General features: G+C 49.0%; 1 protein-coding gene across 8 annotated transcripts in view; it reads right to left on the bottom strand.

Moving 5' to 3' along the window:
- Positions 1–333: 333 nt before the first annotated feature.
- Positions 334–22,141, bottom strand: part of DPP8 (dipeptidyl peptidase 8) — a 44,381-nt gene continuing 22,573 nt past the window's right edge. For 5 of the 8 annotated variants that reach the window (XM_090028651.1, XM_090028644.1, XM_090028648.1 and 2 more), the window contains exons 11-20: positions 20,705–20,915; positions 19,246–19,325; positions 11,565–11,717; positions 10,990–11,125; positions 8,889–9,034; positions 7,926–8,072; positions 6,267–6,419; positions 3,324–3,466; positions 1,492–1,603; positions 334–707 (exon numbers count right to left, since the gene is read on the bottom strand). In XM_090028651.1, coding sequence (XP_089884777.1) covers positions 585–707; positions 1,492–1,603; positions 3,324–3,466; positions 6,267–6,419; positions 7,926–8,072; positions 8,889–9,034; positions 10,990–11,125; positions 11,565–11,717; positions 19,246–19,325; positions 20,705–20,915 — 1,404 coding nt within the window. In that variant the 3' untranslated portion in view covers positions 334–584. Of the gene's footprint in view, positions 708–1,491; positions 1,604–3,323; positions 3,467–6,266; positions 6,420–7,925; positions 8,073–8,888; positions 9,035–10,989; positions 11,126–11,564; positions 11,718–19,245; positions 19,326–20,704; positions 20,916–22,141 lie in introns of those variants that run through there. The other 3 variants (XM_090028645.1, XM_090028646.1, XM_090028650.1) reach the window with 3 other exon arrangements.

Below are 22,141 nucleotides of genomic sequence, written 5' to 3'. Positions count from 1 at the left end.
ATTATCCCCAATGCATGGTTGTATGCAAGAGACAATTAGCTCCTAGCCAAAACCAGCTACATCCCTTGCAAGAAACACAAAGCTTTTAAAATAGGTTTTTCAAACCACATCAAGGTTGTAACCATCCAAAAAAAAGTCTTGCCATGAAGGGAGAAAAATCAATCGATCATTACCATGTTGTAAGAAACTGAGACACACACTGGAAAAAAACCACAACACATCAACTAGACTCACGCAGCTCGTAACAGGTTAAAAAGGTTAAGATCTGGTATTGTGAAAATGTGTTGCTAAGGTTTCAGCTCCTCCCAAAAGAAAACCCATGGTACTGCAGTATACCACAGACATACGATTTTATTTACAGGTAGGCTTTAAAATCATTAGGTCACTGTACTGTAGTTTCCCTGTATGGCACCGAGTTTGCTTTTGAAAAAAGTGTCTCCATTTGCGTGCATGTGTGCGTCTCTGTGGGTGCATCTGTGTGGCAGGCCCCCAAATGCAATGTTCCATTCGGTATTCTCCAAAGATCCCAACGGTTCCTCATTTGGTTAAGCAGCCAGTGTATCCGAGTTCGACAGAGGTTGTAATTACATTGCCTTCAGTGCAGCAATGTGAGAGCCTAGATTCTCTTGCAGGTAGTATAGTAGATGGAGTTCATAATGCTCTCCAGACTCGGGCACCCTTATACTGTGTCTCTCCTGAGGGTAGATCTAAAGTACAAAAGAGAGAGTCGTGAGCATACGCACCATTGGCATACAGCAGCATTTGTACCAGCCACCTCACACATAGTAACATCCCAGCAGCTCCGAGAGAACAGAGGGGAGTGTTGAATGCAGAACAGTAGTTCTTCATCCTTTCCATGCCCTGGCCCCTATGATATAGTAAGGACAAATGACCTGGCACTCCTCTTCCAACAAGCAGTAAAGAAAAGGAGAGTTAGAAGCCAAAAGCTGGAGATCTCCTCTACAAGAAACGGTTAGCAGTAAAAGTGAAAATCCAACTTGGTATTTGCCTTGAAAGCTTGTAGTTATAGTAACAAATGAAAAATGTTCCAAACTCCCCAAAAGGGAGAGACAGGAAGAAGAGCAGATTGCAGTTAGACAATGGCTCTGCACTCTCTATGGCCAGAGACTGAAGCAGAGCAACATGTTATCTGGTGTTGAGTCTTCTCTGGCAACTCCTGTGCCCTCTTTTCAGCTGCCAAAGTGAAACCTGACAATCCCAGCACTCCTCTCCTCACGCACTTATATTTATTGTGAGCGTACTGCCTAGTGTGCACACCCACACACACAACTACTGACTGCCTCTTTATGGTCCCAAACAAATGTAAATACCAAAAAAAGGCCAAACAGCTACACCAAATGTTGATGCACTTCTCTGTCCATCGGGACACTCAGTCTGAGGCATAAGTGGAAAATCTCCCATGCTGCAGCAGAAACGAAGTTAGCCAAGCTACTTTTGTATGCACACTCTTGACACTGTCGCGGTCCTTACCTGCAAGTCGTACGGCTTCCCGGCCCTCACTAGAAAGCTCAGCAATATACTAGTGTGTGCAAAGTGAACGTTCTCATCCAAGAATCCATGTAGCAGCAGCAAACGGTTTGGTCTGAGAAAGACAAGATGCACATACTGAGACAGCTGCCCGGACCCTGCAAGGCATTTTGCAATCCACAGAAATTCCTCCTTTTAGTTTAGAGGCGAGGATTTTTGTGGGTAAGATCTTCTATTGGATGAAGGTTCTGATGTGATGAAGGACACCCTGCATTCACAAGCTTGTCTAACTTTATCACAACCACACAGCTGGTACAATAAAAGGTATCACCCATAAAAATCCTTGCCTCTTGCATAATTCCTAGACATGACTACTACAACAACACCCCAAAGCTGCCAAAACACAGAAGATACTGAAATCCTCTCCCTTCAGTTTAAGCATTTTAATACCAATGGCCCCATCCCACAGACCCCACTCAGGCAGGGCTCATCATTTTTGTTTTCAGATCCCATTCTCTCCTTCCCTGGAAGCTTGTCCTGCACATGTGAATCAGGGCTATGTTTCTATGGTCTCTAATAGACATTACATTTAAGACGTGATTAATCAGTTAATCGCGTCTTAAGTAGTAACCCAGCCACATGTTCATGCAGTTAATGGTGTGATAAAACAGGAAATAAGCTACAAAATTATTGCAAAAAATGTGTAATAATTCTGTGGCTGGGTCCCATTGTGCCATAAACTGAATGAGTGGCCAAGACCTAGAAGGACCAGTCCACTGATGGGCAATCTGACTCAGAAGCGCACTGCAGCCTTGAAGGGCCGCCCTGCCCCCTCACAGATCAATTGACTGGCACTCCAGCCATGGGCGCACTGAGCACCTGGCTTACTACTTCCTGGTGCAGGGGGGGCCTTGGCTCACGATCCCAGGCTGCCCCTGTACTGCCAATACGGCACGATCAGGTTCTAAACCCTGATGCCAAAATCGCACCTCCTGCCATGCACGTATGACATGGTGAAAGGCATGATTGTTGGGATTGTCGATCAGATCCCATTGCACCTTTAACTGAGTGACTGTCGGTGGCCAATATTAACTTTCCTCTCTCCACAGATGAACAAATGTACTTTAAGCTGCTTTCAACTGGGAGGGAGAGCTGCTGTTTGGGAGTTCACATTAGCTGTTACCATCCGCTTGTAACACCTGCAGGATCCTGTAGCAATACAAATGAGCTGACTGCTCCCAATGACCAGCAATGAAGCCAGGTTAAAGTTGGAGGAGTTTTTGCTGCTCTTGAATTGCTACGAAATCATGCAGACCTCATAGTTAGGTCATAAGTTTGTATGGACCTCCTCCAATGTCAATACAATGGTTACAGCTGTCTGCACTCTCAGAAACACTGTCTTGACTGGGTGCTAAACCTGCACCGCCGGACATTAATTCTGCAGCAACACACATCCGTATCTCAGATTCTAAATACCTGCATGCAGATACGGGCCTGGGAACCCAGGGAAATAAAAAAGGCATTTTGATCAAATATTATTTGTCTCATTTAATGTTGCTCAGACTAAAGAGCTAATTATGTAATTGAAGTTATGGCTCCCATTTCTTGAGGTGTAAGAGATAGTCTTTAATTACAGCCAATATAAAACAGATTACTCAGAACGGCCCATAATTATGCAAATGCTCATTCAAGTTTATTAAGTGGTATTTTAAGACTGGCATTTACGGTTTCGGCATTTAATTGCCGAGAACTGGGAAATAAAAATGCGGCTCTAGGTTTGAATCTCCTCGGTAGGGGGGAGGGGGAAAGGGGGGGTACAGGGGAGCCACACTTACTCAGAAGGAAAATTCTCTGCCTGCATGGCCACCGATCCTAGGTAGTAGCCCTGCTCGTTGTGCTCCGGGTGGCCCATATAGCGCTCTGTGTAGCCAGTATCATAGAACATCCACAGTGTGACGGGGGCGCCCGCTATAGCAACCTGCAGATGCCAAAAGGACCAGGAGCATAAGACAGGGAGGGAGGCAGGGATGCAGGTACATGTCTCTGTGCCCATCCCCCCATGCAGCCTTTACTGAGCAGTCTGGAAAACGACAGGGGTGCACCAAAAAAAAAACTGTGGCCACTACCAATGGCCGATTCTGAACCAGCCACATCAGCTGATACTGATCTGATAGCCAATATACAGACCAGCAGCTTGGAGACCAGCGTCTGGCTGGTAAGTCTGTGGGAAGGGGTGTGGGAGGGGTGTAGACTGAGGTCCCCGCAGTGAAGGAGGGAGTGGGGCTGGGGTAGGGGTAGACGCTGTCCAGTCGGGGCAGAGTGGCGTGCAGGATGAAGCTGGGGGCAGCTTGTCCAGGGGCCGTGGGGAGAAGGGGCAGCTCCCTACCCCTGTGTACATCCCCGGGTGAGGCATGGGGGGCATGTGCCCCCCAGCTTCATACATGGAGCAAGGGTGGTTTGCCCACTGCAGGCTTGGGGTCAGGGGCTGCGCCCACCTCCTCCCAGCAGGGGGGCTGGGCTAGGGCTGTGCTTGGGGTGGCTGGCAGCAGCGCTGGGAAGGAGGACTGTGGGGGGAGTGCTACAGGGAATTTTGGGGTGGCTGTAGTCCCCCCCTCATAGCCCTGTCTCTTGGCACCATTACTGCCTGCCCCAAGCACAGCCTTGGCCCAGCCCCCCGCTGGGAAGAGGCGGACGCAGTCCCCGGCCCCAAGCCCACAGCAGGCAGCCTGCCCTCGCCCTGGGCACAAATCTGGCAGGCATGTGTCCCCCAAGCCACCGCTGGGGGTGTGCAGTGATGGAGAGCTGCCCCCTTTCCCCACTCCCCTTCGCCCCCCAAACGAGCAATCCGCGGCTCTGTCCTGCACCCTGCCCCATCCTGGCTGTGCGGTCCCTGCCTCTGCCCCAGCCCCACTCCCTCCCTCAAGGTGGGGGCCTCAATTTGCCCCCCATCATGCCCCTTCCTTCCCCCCGCCAGACTTACTGGCCAGATACTACTCTCCAAGCTGCCGGGCAGCAATCCTGGCTAGGCACATGCTGCACCTACGCGCAGCATTTATCAGTGACATTACTGGCTACACCAGCCAAAAAAAGCCGATTGCCGAAAACGTCATTTTTCCTTGTACCAGTGCTGATCCAATATAGGCCAATATATCGGTGCACGTCTACAAAATGATGCAACCATCATTTGCAAACAAAGTGCCTGTTCAAATCTGTATGACCGGCATGGGGAAAGAAGTCCCTCACCTTTCCCCTGGAACAAAAGGGACCAAGATTCATAACAAGAGGTCCCTGTCTAGTGAGATCAGGGAGTTGCAAAGTTTACACCAGTGGGGGGGGTCTGACCTCATAATACCCTTTGGTCCTGTCTACAGATTGACTCTGATTCTGCTACCACTGTGCTGTACTAGCAGGTTTGCCTGGTATGACAAGTCTGATATAAGTATTCCAGCAAAATCTGCCTTGTGTGGACAAGGACTTTGAGGCCCTGAGCTATACTGATATACTTACTGTCTTGGTAACTGGGGCCCACTTGGTCTTGGAAGGTAAATGGACAAGCAAGGAACAACACCAAAAAAGGCAAGTTGGCTTTACTCAAACTGTTTAAGATCAGTGGCTTTGTTCATTCCAATGCTGGGTGGAAAGGGGGAACAAACGCTCTCCAGCATTCAGCCCTACCTCCTTCTTTAGGTAGCCCCTGATTTGCATCTTGGGATACTCCATGAAAGGCAAAAAAGGACTCAACAGGCTAGCAATTTTTAAAGATTAAAAAATAATTAATGTAAAGCCCACAAAAAGGCAATAATTAACCCGTTCATATACATTCAGACCTGCTTTATACAAAAAGCAAGAGCCACAAAAAACAAAATTAATGCTTTTTGCTTGTGATGATAAATAATTAATGATATTTGACACTTCTTTTATCATCTTCCTTCCAGAAATCCTGAAGGTTTTGTGGACACATAGGAAATGGATCATGTTAAGTATACAGATAAAAATCATCTTTAACTAATAGAACTATAGCAATACAGCTGAACTGGTACAACTCCCCCTAGCATGGACACTTATATCACTATAAAGTTAATCTCCACTACTCCAGAAAGGCAGTAATCTATACTGATATATGGCACCTACACATACTTATCTATTAACTGAATCTACTGTAGGGGCTTAGCTGGAATAATTATATCCATAAAATTATAACCTGACATGATTATACCAGTGCAGACATCAATCTCTACACCAGACCTAGGTTCTTTGCAAACACAAATATGCCTCTAATGTAGAACAGCTTCACCCCCGCATCACAGGCAAAAAAAAATTGAAGCGGAGAGAAATGAAATAACTGGCCCAGGGTCATGCAGTGAGTCACTGCTGTGTATTGCAATCCATGCTGAAGTTCAGTTTAAAAACACACTGCAGCAGCAGTCAGCAAGAAACAATGCTGTAATGCAGGGAATAGTCTCTCCGTTCTCTTGTACCCAAGTCCAAAAACTGGAAGTCCGATTAGAAATATTGCTTGGGCACACAGACAGCAGAGGTATAATTTGGAAATGGAAATTTCCTTTGTAGTGCCCTCCTTTCTTCTATGCTATAGCTACATAACTGCTTGTATTGGGGCTGGGGGTTGAGAAAGGCAGAATGTTTTGCACACACTCCCCTGTTTACAGTGCACGCTTTTGCATCTATTTACCACACAGCAGATGGAGGTCTCACTCAAACTCAAGTAAGAAATGATTCTACCTGAGCCACAGAAAAAAGGACGTGATACATGAACATACCCTGAAGATATCTGACCTCTGCATTAAAGCCATTAGAGATAGGTATCCTCCGTAGGACCAGCCATGAATGCCCACTCGGTCAAGATCGATGAAGTCATGCTGGGATGCCAGATACTGCAGTCCTTCCACCTGATCTTCAATTTCTATTTGACCCTGTTGGAAGAAGGGTATTTGTTGCTGCTGTTCTTGAAAAAAGTAGGATTCTCAGAGTCTCCAAGGGGAAGGATCAGCATCACACAGGATTACTACCTATTATCACGGCAGTGGTAACACCTTGGAGCCCCTATTGTGCTGGGCACAGTACAAACACAGAACAAAAGAATGATCCCCCCTCAAGAAGTATTCACAAAAAGTGCATATTAGTCCCCTACTCCAGCTTTCCCAGTGGTTGTGTTCTTCTTTGGGTCCTGAGGATGAGCAGAAACTTCTCAACCTACAAGAAATGCCTGTACCATATTAAAGACAGAACTGGGGCTCCAGGTTTCAAACAGGTACAACTGCCCCAGCCCCTCTAAATGGATGGCCATGACTCCTGAAAAACAACACAAAGCAGACATTTCCTTCCTTGCCTCTGGCCAAGACCAAGCAGGTTTCCTCCTCAGACAGGCCTATAGGAATTTCCCTGCCAGAAAGGGACTATAGGAATTTCCCTGCTCCACCTCTAAGCAGCCAGTGCAAGAGGCTTCAGAGGAAGGGCAAGACCTGCTATCTTGAGAAGATCCAAATGAATCTGGCCCCATCAGCCAGTCAGGAGCTGGTTTACAGCTCTTCTACTTCATCCCAGAAGTCAGAAGCAGACTGGCCAAGTTCGCTGATGACACCAAACTTTGGGGCAAAACGTCCACACCAGAAGACAGGCGGGTGATCCAGGCTGACTTGGACAGGCTCAGCAAATGGGTGGATGAAAACCTAATGGTGTTCAACACCGAAAAATGCAAGGTTCACCATCTTGGGAGGAAAAACCTGCAGCATCCTTATAGGCTTGGCAGTGCTACGCTGGCTAGCACTACGGAAGTAAGAGACTTGGGGGTCATCATTGACCACAAGATGAACATGAGCCTGCAATGCGATGCTGCGGCTAGTAAAGCAACCAAAACACTGGCTTGCATCCATAGATGCTTCTTGAGCAAATCCCGAGACGTCATTCTCCCCTTGTACTTGGCCTCGGTGAGGCCGCAGCTGGAGTACTGCGTCCAGTTTTGCGCTCCACAATTCAAAAAGGATGTGGAGAAGCTTGAGAGAGTCCAGAGAAGAGCCACGTGCATGATCAGAGGTCAGGAAAGCAGACTTTACGACGACAGGCTGAGAGCCATGGGACTCTTTAGCCTGGAAAAGCACAGGCTTGGGGGGACCTGGTGGCTGCCTATAAGTTTATCAGGGGTGACCACCAGGATCTGGGGGAACGTTTGTTCACCAGAGCGCCCCAAGGGATGACGAGGTCGAATGGTCATAAACTACTGCATGAACGTTTCAGGCTGGACATAAGGAAGAATTTCTTTACTGTCTGAGCCCCCAAGGTCTGGAAACAGCCTACCACCAGAGGTGGTTCAAGCACCAGCCTAAAACGGTCTTGTAGTAGTTTATGAAGGTTCAACCTTGCTAGCTGAAGCGGCAAGCACAGAATTGCATTGGTACAAAAACGTGCATTTCCCCACTTACCATTTTGTATTTAAAGGCACCTTCAAACTTAAGCCCTCGGTGGCAGGACCCCCTGTTGTCAATCACAACCACCACATAGCCCAGAGAAGCCAGGGTGTTCAAGCGGAAATACTTGATTCCTTTAAACCGATTGTTCACTAGCTGCACCTAGAAAAGAACAAGGGAAATGTTAACACAGCCAACTCCAGCAAAGCCCTGGAAATAAGGGGATGGGGCCACAGAAAACTGACTTCTCACCTTTTAATAGGATTATTTTATTTCTGTGTTTGATAAAGCCACCAACGTTTTAAGGAATACTATAAATTGAATGTCTATTATCAGGTTATCGAGATGTCTCTGAACAGAATTGCTCTTCTCAGCATGGGTGCTACTTGAGCAAGCTCTCCACCCTGCCAAGAGCACTGCACCTCACTCACTGTGTGTGAATAGCTGTACTGAGTGTCTCTTGTGTCACATGAGGACCCTTCCTTCCTTGCCCTTTCAACCTCTTCCCTTAGGGCCTTGGCAGGCACTGATGGAGTCCAGCGCTCTGCCACAGCTCTCCAGTGTTACGATTGCAGCCCCTCATCAGAGCTAGACACAGACAACACTGGGGGCATGTCTGGCCATGATCCAGGTGACAGACAAGAATATTAGTTTGTACCTGGGATGGGAAAGCCTCGAGAGGCTTTGGCAAAGCTGCTGCATCACATTAAATATATTCCCACACCCCACCTTGCATTTTAAGGCTCATTTCTTTCCCACCAATAAAAAAATGGCAGCAGAGAGTGCTGGTGTTAGCAAGTATCAGGGCATCTGAACAAAACCCCTTCAAAAAAAGAAAAAGATAAAAGTGCCAAAGCCTCTTTCCTCTTGCCTCCTATCCCCAGCACCCAGTCACCTTCACAGAAGCAGCAAGTCCAAGAAATGGAGATCATCAGGAATTTTGAACAGCCTCTATTATGCCTGCAACACTCCACGCACCTGAGGACCTCCGTAAATGAAAAGCACAGTGGGGTACTTCTTCCCAGGCTGTAGATTGTGAGGCTTGTACATCATGCCGTACAGTGTAAACCCCGTGGAACTCTCGAACGAGAAGATTTCCGGCGGGACGTAGTCAGGAAGGGGGCCTGCAGGCAGGAAACACAAGAGATGGCCTCTTTAACAAACAGGTGGCCCCTCCCTTCCATTGGGTGTACGCCTCCCTTTTAGCCAGCAGGAATGTCTCCTAGCTAAAAGGGAGGCGCACACCCAATGGCAGGGAGGGGCCATCCCCAGGGAGGATTATACTGCGGTTGCTCGGGGATGTAGCGGGGGCAGTCAGGAAGGCCAAGGCGGAGATGGGACTGGGACTAGCTTCCCGGATGAAGGACAACAAGAAGGCCTTTTTAAATACACAGGGGGCAAAAAGAAGGTACCAGGTAACATGGGGCCCCTATAAGACACGCTAGGAAATTTGGTCGTCACACCAGCCGACAAAGCTAACCTATTTAATGACTTCTTTACCTCCATTTTCCTGAGCAGGGACTGGATCAGCCCCCTCACCGGGCCCCCTCAGGCCCCAGGGGAGCCGCACCTAGGCCAAGGGTCAGAGAGGATCTAGTCAGGGAACGTCTGGAGGGACTGGATGTATTTAAATCAGCTGGTCCAGACGATCTCCACCCCAGGCTGCTGAGGGAATTAGCTGAGGTCATGGCAGGGGGTCAGACTTGATGATCTGCTCAAGTCCCTTCCAACCCTACTAACTATGAAACAAGGATCAGCAGGAGCTCAGCTCTATCCAACCTGCTCTTGATACTGTATTGACAGTAAGAGCTGAGACAGCGCTGCTGCTGGAGCAGTTCTAATCCACTCCATCCAAGGTCCCGTCTCCCAAGAACTGTGCTGTAAAATCAGATAGAGGAAGCTGCAACCAGCGGTGGTGATATTGCCAAAGGGGGCAGAGAGAGGGACAGGTGTAATTCTGTCTGTAACCTGCTTGCAGGTGCAGTCACTGCAGTGCAAAAAGTTGGGCACAGGCCCAAACCTTCCCAGAGTTCCAGGGTGTTTGACAAGACTCCATCAAAGGTGCTAAAGCAAAAAAAATGGAGTGATTTTCCCTCAAAAAGGCAGGGGGAGGAAGTGGGGCATAGCTTATGGAGCACCCTGCTGCTAAAAGCGGTGAGGAGACAATGATTGATGAGGCAGAAGAAATTCCCCATATTCTCGAAGAAATAAAATGCTGAACCCAAACTAGGCTGGCAGGGACCTCCTGAGTCATCAAGTCTGGTCTCCTGCGAGCATGGGCAGCCCCAGCATAGACAGTCCCTTTCATACACTTGTCAGACTCCACCAGAAACAGATTAGGCTGTCTGTCTCCTCCCAGACAGGATGTTTCAGAACCTGGCTCCTCTGAGCTGCTCAGAAACCTTCTTCAAAATTCCAGCCTGAATTTATTCACAGCCTGTTCAACTGCATTTGTTCTTTAACAGAGGACTGTTTTGAGGCATCAGCAATACATTTCAACCAGAACAGACACTCCCACCCTCCATCTTCTCCCCAAAATAGAGCAAATGGAGGCCCGCTCTGCTCTCTGCTTCATGGATGTAACTTGAGAATCAATCCATTAGCCTCACCAGAGTGGCTCTGGCTGCATGGTAGCCTACAGAAGCTGGGCTTAACTCAGGGCTCAGTGTTCTTGTTCACGAAAATGGTAAGTTAGCCCATATGTTAAATGTACATACTGATCTCTGCAACAAGCCTGACAATGCAGCAAACCTTCCCCAGTCACAAGCTGCTCCATAAGCAAATATAAATGTTTCATTTCCCTTCTGGCTCGATTTTGTAACAGGGCTTACAAAATGGCAGATGCTGTGTTAGGAGTGGCCACAAATACATTCAGCCAGGCCTAGAAAAGGGCCCAGTAAGCTTCCTCCAGAGACCAGCATAAAACCGAAAGCAAAACCAGCCATATTTACTTGGGCACTTACTCCCACTGGTTGCAGGGTAAGTCAGGGGAGCAGACACCCACTATTGATTCTCCCAGGATGTTTCTTGTTGTGGCTGCTTTGGTTCTCCATTATCAGTTTCCTATCCATGTTATTACCTGCTGAATCTAGAATCATGGCCCAGAAGTCCTTTGCTCTTTGAGCTACATCATCTTCTGGTCCAGTCAGCCTGTAAAGTGATACGCAATGTGGGCTCTTCTGGTTACTGTACTTACTGATGAACATGTCACAGTCCTGGAGAGGAAGAGGAAAATACTGTCTCCATCACAAGGCAGGACCACAAGCCTGATAATAAACTTGGATCTCTGTGAGGAAGCTCAGCGACTGCGCTAAAATTGGGCAATGGAGTTGGTCTGACAGCTCAGAAGCTGCAGTCTTATCATACTAACGTTCCTTCCTGCCAGATGCTGAAAAACGCACCTGCAAGATTACTGGCAGCATGTCTCTGCCTGGGGGCTGGCATGGAGGGGTGTATTCACACAGATTCAGGCCCCTGCATGTCCCAGCACACACACCTGTTGAGGCCTGGGCCCATGGATTTTGCAACAGCATTAAACCAGCAGGAGCCAATGGTGTTATATGTGAGCGTGACTCAGTTTGCCAAACAGAAAAGCAGCAGGTCTGCCAAGGAGCACCAGACCCAGCCCTTTCAGCACATGCTGAGCAGCGCTACCTGACTAACACAGCAGGCGTGAGAGTAGCTGCGCTCCGTCAGCCGCTTCGCCTCTCCGGGATTCTCGTAGCTAACGACGTACAGGTGGTGCTCTAAAGGGGAGTCCTTGGTGCCTTGGAAATACACCAGCTTGTTTGCTTCATCCACACGGATCTGCGAGAAAAGAAACCCACCACCTCAGTTTGTACCAGCTGAATCACTCAGCTCTGTTCCCAGTGTTCCCTTAGCCCCATGTGGGTAAGGCTAATTTAGAAAGGTAGAGCTCAAAGGATCTCTTCATAAGCATATGACGGTACTTGCAGACACTTAATTTTACTAGTTACCTTGTTGCCTGGTTCCCTAGGATGCCAGATTCCCCTGACTTTCCCCACTGTCCTCTCTCATCTTTATTAACCTAAATAATCCCAGGACCACTTCTACTGCCCCCTTTGCTGTTCACTCCTTTCCCCAGGTTATGGATAACCACACACACACACCAGTCCCAGAGGGAAGCCTGGGAAACACAGATTGGTAACCTTGTGCCATCTGGAACAGCAACCAGACAGGTATGCAGACTCTTCCACTAAGTAAGAAAAACAATTTCTGAGCATGACAATTTATTATGCCTAAACTCATAACTCCTTTGTTTTCCTTAATAACCTTCTGTACGGGACTTCCCCAAAGGCCTTCTGAAAGTCCAAAAGAGAAAAAAAAACAACACACCCCTCACTTCCCACAAATCACTGGTAGCTGGTTCTCCTTGTTCTGCCATTTTATTGAAATGCTGAGTGAATTCAGCATGCTTAGAGAAGGTGAGTTTCCTTGTACCAAAGCCATGCTAACCAGACCACTAGCAGATCATGAGCCTTCGGGTCTTTCCTACTAACTTGTAATGGTTTGTTATTACTGCAAACAATCTTGTCAAGCAATTCCCTTTTCTTCCAGCAAAGTTCACAGGTCTGTAACTGGGATCCTAGGATCCCTCCTAGTGCATTTTTGAAAGGTAACAAGGCTTTGCTCCCTTCCCACACTCTAGCTGGGGTAGGTCTGCTGTGCTCGGATGCAGAGCAGCAGTGGACACCAAGGCTTTGACCATTCCATTTGCATGGAATTTTCCTTCCACCCTGGTGAAATACAACTCCTCATTTCCCCCTCCTGTCCCATTACTCCTAAACCAGCCATGAGCCTCCAAGAAATGCACAGGACAAAGTAAGGAACAAAGCAAGGAAGACACCTGCTAATGGTACCTGCCTACACTGCTCAAGTACTTCCACTGAGACCAGAAACTCAGGGATGGAATATTAAGTTAAATAATGGCAAGCAGCTCCTTCGCCAGTGTGGAAAGCAAAGCAACCCTGGGCACTCGTACATATGTGACGGATGTAACAAACAAATCTTCTGCGTGTTGTGAAGTGACAGGAGACTTCTGGCAATGCCTTAGGAACAACACAGACCTCGTTAAAGAGCCAGCCAGACCTAGACCTACCACTCAGCGCCTTGTGATGGGCTGGAGAGGCACAAGACAGAAGTGGGACACAGGTCTTGGGCTGGGTCACTGCACAGGGAGCAATTAAATCCACGACGGTAGGTGGGGCATGGCCGGTCTTCCTGAGCTGCCTCAAGCCTGACCAGAGGGCAGACTCCAAAGGGGAGAGCTGCTCAGTCCCTAGATTCATAGATTGTAGAGTCGGAAGGGACCCTGAAGGATCATCATGTCCGACCCCCTACCCCTGGCAGGAAAGAGGACCGAGGTTAGACAACCCCAGCCAGGTGCCTATCTAGCTTCCTCTTGAAGACCTCCAAGTCAGGTGATAATACCACCTCCCTTGGCAGCCCGTTCCAGATTCTGGCCACCCTTAATGTGAAAAACTTCCTCCTAATGTCTAACCTGAATCTACTTCCACTAGTTCATACCCATTATTCCTAGTTACTCCTAGGGGTGCCCTGGTAAATGCCTCATCTCCAACTCTCTGTTGTCCTCCCTTGATAAACTGATAGGCTGCTACAAGGTCTCTCCTCAGACGTCTCTTGTGAAGGCTGAAGAGATCCAGATCCTTCAACCTCCCCTCGTAGGGTCTTGCACGGAGGCCACTAATCATACGACTGGCCTCCTCTGGACCCTCTCCAGATTCTCTGAATCCCTCTTGAAGTGCGGCACCCAGAACTGGACACAGTACTCCAACTGTGGCCCGACCAATGCCTCATAGAGGGGGAGCATCACCTCCCTCGATCTGCTCGTCATGCACGATAAGGTGCGATTGGCTTTGTTGATGGTTTCATTACACTGCTGGCTCATGTTCATCTTGGAGTCAACTATGACTCCAGGATCCCTCCCAGCCGCTGAGCTACTGAGGAGGTCATCCCCCAACCTGTAGGTGTGCTGGGGATTCCTTCTCCCTAGGTTGAGTACTCTGCATTTGTCATTGTTGAATTGCATCCTGTTTTGTTCGGCCCATTGCTCCAACCTGTCCAGATCGGCCTATACGCTCGTAGTATGGGCAACAAGCAGGAGGAACTCACCCTCCTGCTGGCTGACACCAGCCCGGACGTAGTGGGATTACGGAAACGGGGTGGGACGCAACGCATGATTGCGCGATCAATGTCAAGGGCTATAGGCTGTACAGGAGGGACAGAATAGGAAAGAGAGGTGGGGGCGTGGCACTCTATATTACGGAGGAATACACATCCTCGTTAATTAGCAAGGAGTCAGGGGAGGGGCACTCTGAAGTGCTTTGGGTTAGAGCAAGGCAGTCGAGGGGAAAAGGACTTAATGGTGGGAGTCTACTATAGGCCTCCCAACCAGGGAGAAGAGCTCGACCAGGAATTCTTGGGTCAGCTCACGGAGGTCGTGAAGGCTAAGGATGTGGTAGTCATGGGGGACCTGAACTTCCCGGACATCTGCTGGGAAGAGCAGTCACCCAGGTCTGACCGCTCATGTAGGTTCTTGGCCAGAGTGCAGGACCTCCATCTAACCCTGGAGGTGCACAGCCCCACCAGGGGGAACGCCTTGTTGGACCTAGTGCTGGCCACGGGTGACGACCTGGTGCGGGGGCTGCGGGTGCTCGACCACCTGGGTGACAGCGATCATCACCTGCTGGGATTCACCATCCAGCGCAAGGTGGCAAAGGCCTGCAGTAAGGCAGCGGCCCTAGATTTTAGGAGGGCAGACTTCAACAAGCTAAGGAGGATAGTTGGAGAAGCGCTGAGGTCCCGGGGGGGTGGGGAACCAGGTGTCCAAGGAGAGTGGTCGCTCCTTAAGGAGATGATCCTCCAAGCCCAAAGGAAGGTAATCCCAACGAGGATCAAAGGGAGCAGGAGAGCACACAAGCCTCCGTGGCTCACCAAAAGCATCTGGGAATGTCTCCTTGCTAAAAAGGAGGCTTATACCCAATGGAAAGAAGGGGTCATCACTGGGGGGACTATTCTGTAGTTGCTCGGGGATGTAGGGGGGTAGTTAGGAAGGCCAAGGCAGAGATGGAACTGGGACTAGCTTCCCAGATTAAGGACAATAAGAAGTCCTTTTTTAAATACATAGGGGGTAAAAAGAAGGTCCTGGGTAGTGTGGGGCTCCTGCAGGATGCGATGGGAAACTTGGTCGTCACACCAGACAGCAAAGCTAACATGTTTAATGATTTCTTTGCCTCCGTCTTCCTAGGTAGGGACCAAAACAACCACCTCCCTGCTGGGCCCCCCTCGGGCCCCGGGGGAGGCACACCTGGGCCACAGGTTAGCGAGGATTTAGTTAGGGAGCTTCTGGAGGGGTTGGACGTATTCAAGTCAGCCGGCCCGGATGATCTCCACCCTACAGTTCTAAAGGAACTGGCCAAGGTCATTGCAAGTCCCCTGGCACGGCTTTACGAGCACTCGTGGTGCTCTGGTGAGGTACCAGAGGACTGGAAGAGGGCCAACGTGGTTCCCATCTTCAAAAAAGGCAGGAAGGAGGATCCGGAAAACTATAGGCCGGTTAGTCTCACCTCGATCCTAGGCAAACTGTTAGAGAAAATTATGCTGGCACGCATCCAGGAGGGCCAGCAGGGGACTGCATGCTTAGGGGCAACCAACATGGGTTCATCAGTGGCAGGTCCTGTCAGACCAACCTGGTGGCCTTTTACGATCAGATCACCAGATCATTAGATGCAGGGGTAGCAGTGGATATCGTCTTCCTGGACTTCTGGAAGGCTTTTGACACTGTCTCTCACCCTGTTATCATTAAGAAACTGGGGGGCTGTGGTGTAGACACCCACACAGTCAAATGTGTCGCCAACTGGCTGGAGGGCCGCACCCAGAGGGTGGTAGTGGATGGGTCCTTCTCAGCCTGGAGGGACGTGGGCAGTGGGGTCCCCCAGGGCTTGGTCCTCAGGCCCGCACTGTTCAACATCTTCATCAGTGATTTGGATGAGGGGGTAAAAAACACCTGTTCAAACTTGCTGCTGACACTAAGATGTGGGGGGACGTGGGCACACTGGAAGGATGCAACAGGCTACAATCAAACCTAGACAGGTTACAAGGGTGGGTGGACAAGAATAGGATGGGTTTCAACACAGACAAGTGCAAGGTGATGCACCTGGGGTGGAACAACCGGCACCATACCTACAGGCTGGGGGACTCCCCTCTTGTCAGCACGGAGGCGGAAAGGGATCTGGGGGTCATCACTGACTCCAAGATGAACATGGGCCGGCAGTGTGGAGAGGCAGTTAGGAAGGCCAGCCACACCTTGGCATGCATCCACAGATGCATCTCGAGCAGGTCCAAAGAGGTGATCTTCCCCCTCTATGCGGCACTGGTCAGGCCGCAGCTGGAGTATTGCATCCAGTTCTGGGTGCTGCACTTCAAGAGGGATGTGGACAGCATGGAGAGGGTCCAGAGGAGGCCACCCACACGGTCAGGGGACAACAGGGCAGGCCCTATGAGGAGAGGCGACGGGACCTGAACCTGTTCAGCCTCCATAAAAGAAGGCTGAGGGGGATCTAGTGGCCTGTTACAAACTAGTCCGAGGGGACCAGCAGGCATTGGGGGAGTCCCTGTTCCCCCAAGCACCGCCAGGAGTGACCAGGAATAACGGTCACAAGCTGGCAGAGGGTAGGTTTAGGTTAGATATCAGGAGGCGCGACTTTACAGTCCGGGCGGCTAGGGTCTGGAACCAGCTTCCAAGAGAAGTGGTGCGGGCTCCTACCCTGGGGGTCTTTAAGAGGAGGTTAGATGCACATCTTGCGGCGGTCATTTGACCTCAGTATTCCTTCCTGCCATGGCAGGGGGTCGGACTAGATGATCTGCTCAGGGCCCTTCCGACCCTAGAAACTATGAAACTATATCTGCTCCCTGCCCTCCGGTGTGTTAACTTTGCCCCATAATTTGGTGTCATTTGCAGACTTGGACAGGGTGCTCTCCACTTCCTCATCCAAATCACTGATGATATTAAATAACACTGGTCCAGGGACTGAAGTCTGCAGGACACCACTGCTCACCTCCTTCCAGGGTGAAAACAACCCATCCACCACCACTTAGGGACTGCACTCCAGGTGCGGTCCCTAAGCCAGTCTGCCACGCACCTGACTGCGTAAGCACCCACTCCACAGCCTGCTAGCAACCTTATGTGAACAGGATGCGAAACTGTACTGAAGGCCTCTTAAAGTCCAGGTAGATGATATCTGCCTCAGCTCCAGTGTCAAGGCAGTGTGTGACCAGGCTGTAAAAGGCTATAAGGTTTGTCAGGCAGGATCTACCTGTGACAAACCCATGCTGGTTTCCTTTCAGCATCATTTCCCCTGCTGAGCCTTCACAAATGCGCCCTTTAATGATTTTTTCCAGTGTTTTCCCAAGAATAGAGGTAAGACTGACTAGCCTAAAGTTACCTGGCTCATCTCTTCTCCCCTTCTTAAAAACAGACACCATGTTGACCCTTTTCCAGTCCTCAGGGACCTGGCTGGAGCACCATGAGTGCTCAAACAGCCATGCCAGCAGTTCAGCTATGACACTGGCTAATTCCTTCAGCACCTGTGGATGGAGGTCATCTGGGCCGGCTGACTTCTACCCATCCAGCCCCTCCAAGTGCTCCTTAATTAAGTCAGCACTAACCACTGGTTAGTCTAGTACCTCCTGGACATCTATCTATGTTTAAATTGGGGGAATTGTCTTGGCCAGTACTCAGGAATACTGAAGTGAAGAACTCATTGAAGAGCTCTGCCTTTTTCCCTGCGTCAGCCACCAACCGTCCTGATTTGTCCTGCAGGAGCCCTATGTTACTCTGCCCCTTCCGTTTGCTCGCTATGCATTTGTAGGACTTTTTATTGTCCTTGACTGTTGTAGCCAAGCTAAGCTCCAGCTCTGCCTTGGCCTGCTTAACCAAGTCCCTGCAATAGCGTACCAGGGAGGTATACTCCTCCTTGGTGGCTGCCCCACTGCTTCCACTGCCTATAAATCTCTTTCTTTGCTCCCAGTCTTTTCTGATGTTCCCTGTTCAGCAAAGGGGGCTTTTTAGTTCCCTTGCCCCCTTTCCTGCATAATGAATAGTCTCCTTTTGTGCCCCAAGGATCACTCCCTTGAGAAACCACCAACCTCCTGGACCCCCATATGCTCGATGCTCTTGAGTTCAGCCACCTCACTAACTAGCCTTCTAAGTTTACTAAATTGGCCCTTCTGACGTCTAACACTTTAGCCTCGCTGGTTATTTTTCCCACCTTGCGCTGGATTGTGAATTTGACCAAATGATGGTCACTATCTCACAGGTTACCCACGAGATCATCCCGTTGCTAAGACCAGGTCTAGCAAGGCGCTACCCCTGGTGGGACTGGACACCTCCTGAGTTAGGTGGAGGTCCTGCACGCAGTTTAAGAACCTACGTGAGCTGTTTGTTTTGGCTGTCTGCTCCTCCCAGCAGATGTCCGGGTAATTTAGGTCCCCCGTGACCACTGTGTAGTGTCAGCTCAATTTCTCATATATGCATGTTGCACTATGCACACAATAGAACATGAGCTGTAGCTGGATTTCCATGTTAATAATACCCTAGTGCAAGACACCCGATTACAGGGATGACATCAAGAAGACTGTTACCTTCCTCTATTCCACACATAGCAGCATGGCTATGTGGACATGACCAGGTGTGTGACTTCAGTCTCCTTCCTCACTCCCTTCCAAGCAGCTGTTCCCTGCTCTCATCATCTCTCAGCAACCTTTGCCTCTAGAGTGCCTGTAATATCAGCCTTTCAATAGCAGTTGGACATATGGTCTGGACAGCTCAAGCAGAGTTAGCCTAGGAGTGAGCAGCTGGCTCCCCCTTGCCCAAACTTGAACTTGACAGCTGGACTTTCAGCTCAGGGCCATCCCTGCAGAGTTTCTGGATTAGACTCAGAGCCACTGCCCCATTCACTAGGGGATTCTCTGCCACCCGGCTTCTTGCCAAGCTTTAAGGCCACAACGATCACATGGCCCAACCTCTATAACACCAGTCAAACAGAAGCTTCCACACAACTGTCCCACTGTTCCTGTCTCCTTGTCAAAACATGCCTTGCTCTCCCTTCATCCCTTTTGGTTAGAGGAAGACAACGGCATCTCACACCACAGTCTGGCCACGTAACTGAGCAGCCCATTACAGAGCCCAGGATCTAACTCACTTTGCCTGTTATCCAATCTAGAGTTCAATCCACAGAGGGCTGATGACAGCAGTACCTTAGGCTTAATGGAAAAGAAACACAAAGGAACGTACGTTGGAACCATGTCGACCGAGGACTTCCCATTCTCCACTAGTAACTGCCAGTTCCTCCTTGATGGGACACTTGAAGTCACCTATAGGAAAGACACACTGTTACACATTGCAGACTTCCCACCCCATCAAAGCTCTACAACTGCAATTTCACTGGTAGCCCTTTACTTGAATGAACTGCTCCCCCACTCCCCACTCCCAACAAAGGCCTTTGCCATTTGTACAAAGTGGTTGTCTCTGCACTGAAATGCATGCAGCCTTATCAATGCAATCTGTAAGGTCAGGGGAGTCAAGAATCAAGAACGTGGCTGGAAAAGCAGTATTATTATTTTTGCTCGCATGGACTCATTGTTGCTCAAACTGAATGGTATCTCAAGTGGCTCCATCACATCAAACACATTTTGCAAACTCCAATCAGGAAGTAACAATCCCAAAACATCAACGTTTTCACATTTGCCGACGAATATAACACATGGCTTTAATAAAGGGAGAGGTTGCGTTCCACCTTTCCACCAGAAGTAGAAAGACAAGCCAGATACCATCAGTGGCACCAGTACAGTGTCTAGGTTTTTATCATGAAGGGAATAACTCATTTCATTTCAAACATATCCCTCTGAAAGATCAATTGCATGAAACTGGGATTCTATCAACAGCAAAATCAGGCACATGTGTTTCAGCATGCCATTGTGATGGAGTGAGTAGATGAATAGCACCCAGGCACAGATCACGACATAGCATTTTAAATCAAAGGACATACACTATGAAAAGATGTACAGGGTCCCTGAGCACACCTATCTTTTACATCTGATTGGGATCAAATGTGGGTCAAAGCTTGAAAGCAACCAGATCCATGTCTTTATTTAAAGACTTTTCCTGCATTTCCATTTGCAGCAGATGCCAATATTTTTCTTCTATTAATTTCTCTGCCCATGCAACTGCATTGCAAATGCCTGCAGAGGCAGGTACAGCTCTATGAACAGCTTTTGGGCTGGCATTTACCTACTGTGCCATGCTAGGAATAGGCTGAATTTCAGCTCTGGTCAGGTAGGGCACAGATCTGGATATGGCATTCAAGAACACTTTTCCCCAGAAGGTCTAAAGTTTATTCAGTCATTTCAACCTCTATATTTAATTTGTGCAAGGAAACAGGACACACAACTGCTATGGTAGTTAACCTGAGGCATCCAAACCACCCCACCACTTACCTTACCCAAACCACGCCACAAATCTCCCTTTTAGTTAATTAAAAAGGATCATGCTGTGTTGATTAAACATGCTGTGTTGTTAATACAGATTTATGTGCCTTCCTACCCCTACAGAACCTCATGAAGCTTTAAGCAAGTGTAAAATGCTACTAATGTCAATAGGAGCAGGCACGGGATTCGCTGGATGAGGGCCAAAATTTGCCAGTGGGAAAAAAAGACCCTTCTAACACTGTGGAAACAGGCTGTGGTTACTTAACGAGTATTCAATGGTGAATACCCAATGAAACCGAGATCAGTACTGTGGTTACTTGGAGCAGGGAGGCCTCCGCATGATCGCTTGTATTTGCTCTCCCTCAACACCGACGTGATTTTGTACAAGTGCCGGAATCCTGTTTTACATTCAGAAGCAAAGATAAACTCGATCTCATCTTCATGGGCCTGAGGGAAGATGTGGAAGATGTCGTGGATCTGCAGAAACAAAGTGGTTGGTTTAGTGCTACAGGTCAGACTCTGACATGTGAAATGTTGAGTACGATTAGCTTTCATCACTCAACCCATTATACATGCTGCAAGGGTTTATCCATATCCATTCCAGGAACCACTCCCTGAAGCAGTGACTCTCAACCAGGGGGTGGCAGTGCCCTGATGTGCCATAAGACCCTTACAAGCAGGGTGCAGCACAATATTAGTACAACAGCACACAAACAATTCATAAAATAAATCCAGATATTTCAAACTGGAATCCAAAGTGGCTAAAGCATCCTGACCTGTGGTCATTTTTCTGAGTTCTCTGCAAGTAAGACCTGCTCTATCATTTTTCTATAGTCAAAAAATGACTATAAAGAGAAAGCGAAGAGCTGACATTTTCCAAGGGGTGCCTTGAGTCTAGTGAGGCTGAGAAGTGTTGTCCTAAATGAAAGATGCTCCCTGAGACCAATCCCCAACAAAAGGGTTCAAGAGGTCTCTTTTGGCAGACCAGACAGAAGAACACCAATAATCACCTCCAGCCCCTGATGCCATTATTTGAATGATTACTGCTGATTACTGTCTGCATTAGCCACATGGGCAGCATGAGTCCAGCCACAATCATCACTTGCTGTCAGCTGCTCTCCACTATCCTTGCTAGCATCCTCATCCAGAATCAACCAGTTAAGTTCTTCTACCCCTGCACTTCCTCACTTGGATACAGAAGCAGTCACATGTGCTGCAGGTGAATGAAGAAAGCTAATGAGAGATCAATAGCTGAGGAGAAATCCCAGAGTCAATATTTCATTCCCCTCTGCCCAAACCCTGAAAGAAAAGAGTTATTTCAGAGAAGACAGAGGAGCTGGCAGCAGCTTGGCCACTGCTGGGGATCCCAGTACAAGGCTGCCATCTAGGGTATGGTAATTTTAGACTCTCCAAGGGAGAAAGGATCCAAATCAGGGGTGGGCAGTTATTTGGGCTGGAGAGCCACTTAATGAGTTTTGGTGAGCTGTTGAGGGCTGCACACACATGCATACAAGCACATACACACAGTCCCCAGCCCTGTCTCCCCTCCTCCCCCCAAGAAGCCAGCACCACCTCCTGGTCTTGTCTGCAGTTGGGGGGTGGGGGGGAAGGGGATGGAGCCTGCACCAGATAAAAATCACTTGGCAGGCCAGATCTGGCCCATGAGCCATATTTTACCCACCCCTGATCTAGATGGTTTCAGC

This window comes from Crocodylus siamensis, chromosome 15 (assembly GCF_052110815.1).
Source record: "Crocodylus siamensis isolate JL-2025a chromosome 15, ASM5211081v1, whole genome shotgun sequence".
In the NCBI taxonomy this organism is placed as follows: domain Eukaryota; kingdom Metazoa; phylum Chordata; order Crocodylia; family Crocodylidae; genus Crocodylus; species Crocodylus siamensis.
Note: the sequence above shows the minus strand (reverse complement) of the source record. Positions and strands in the feature narration are given on the sequence as shown.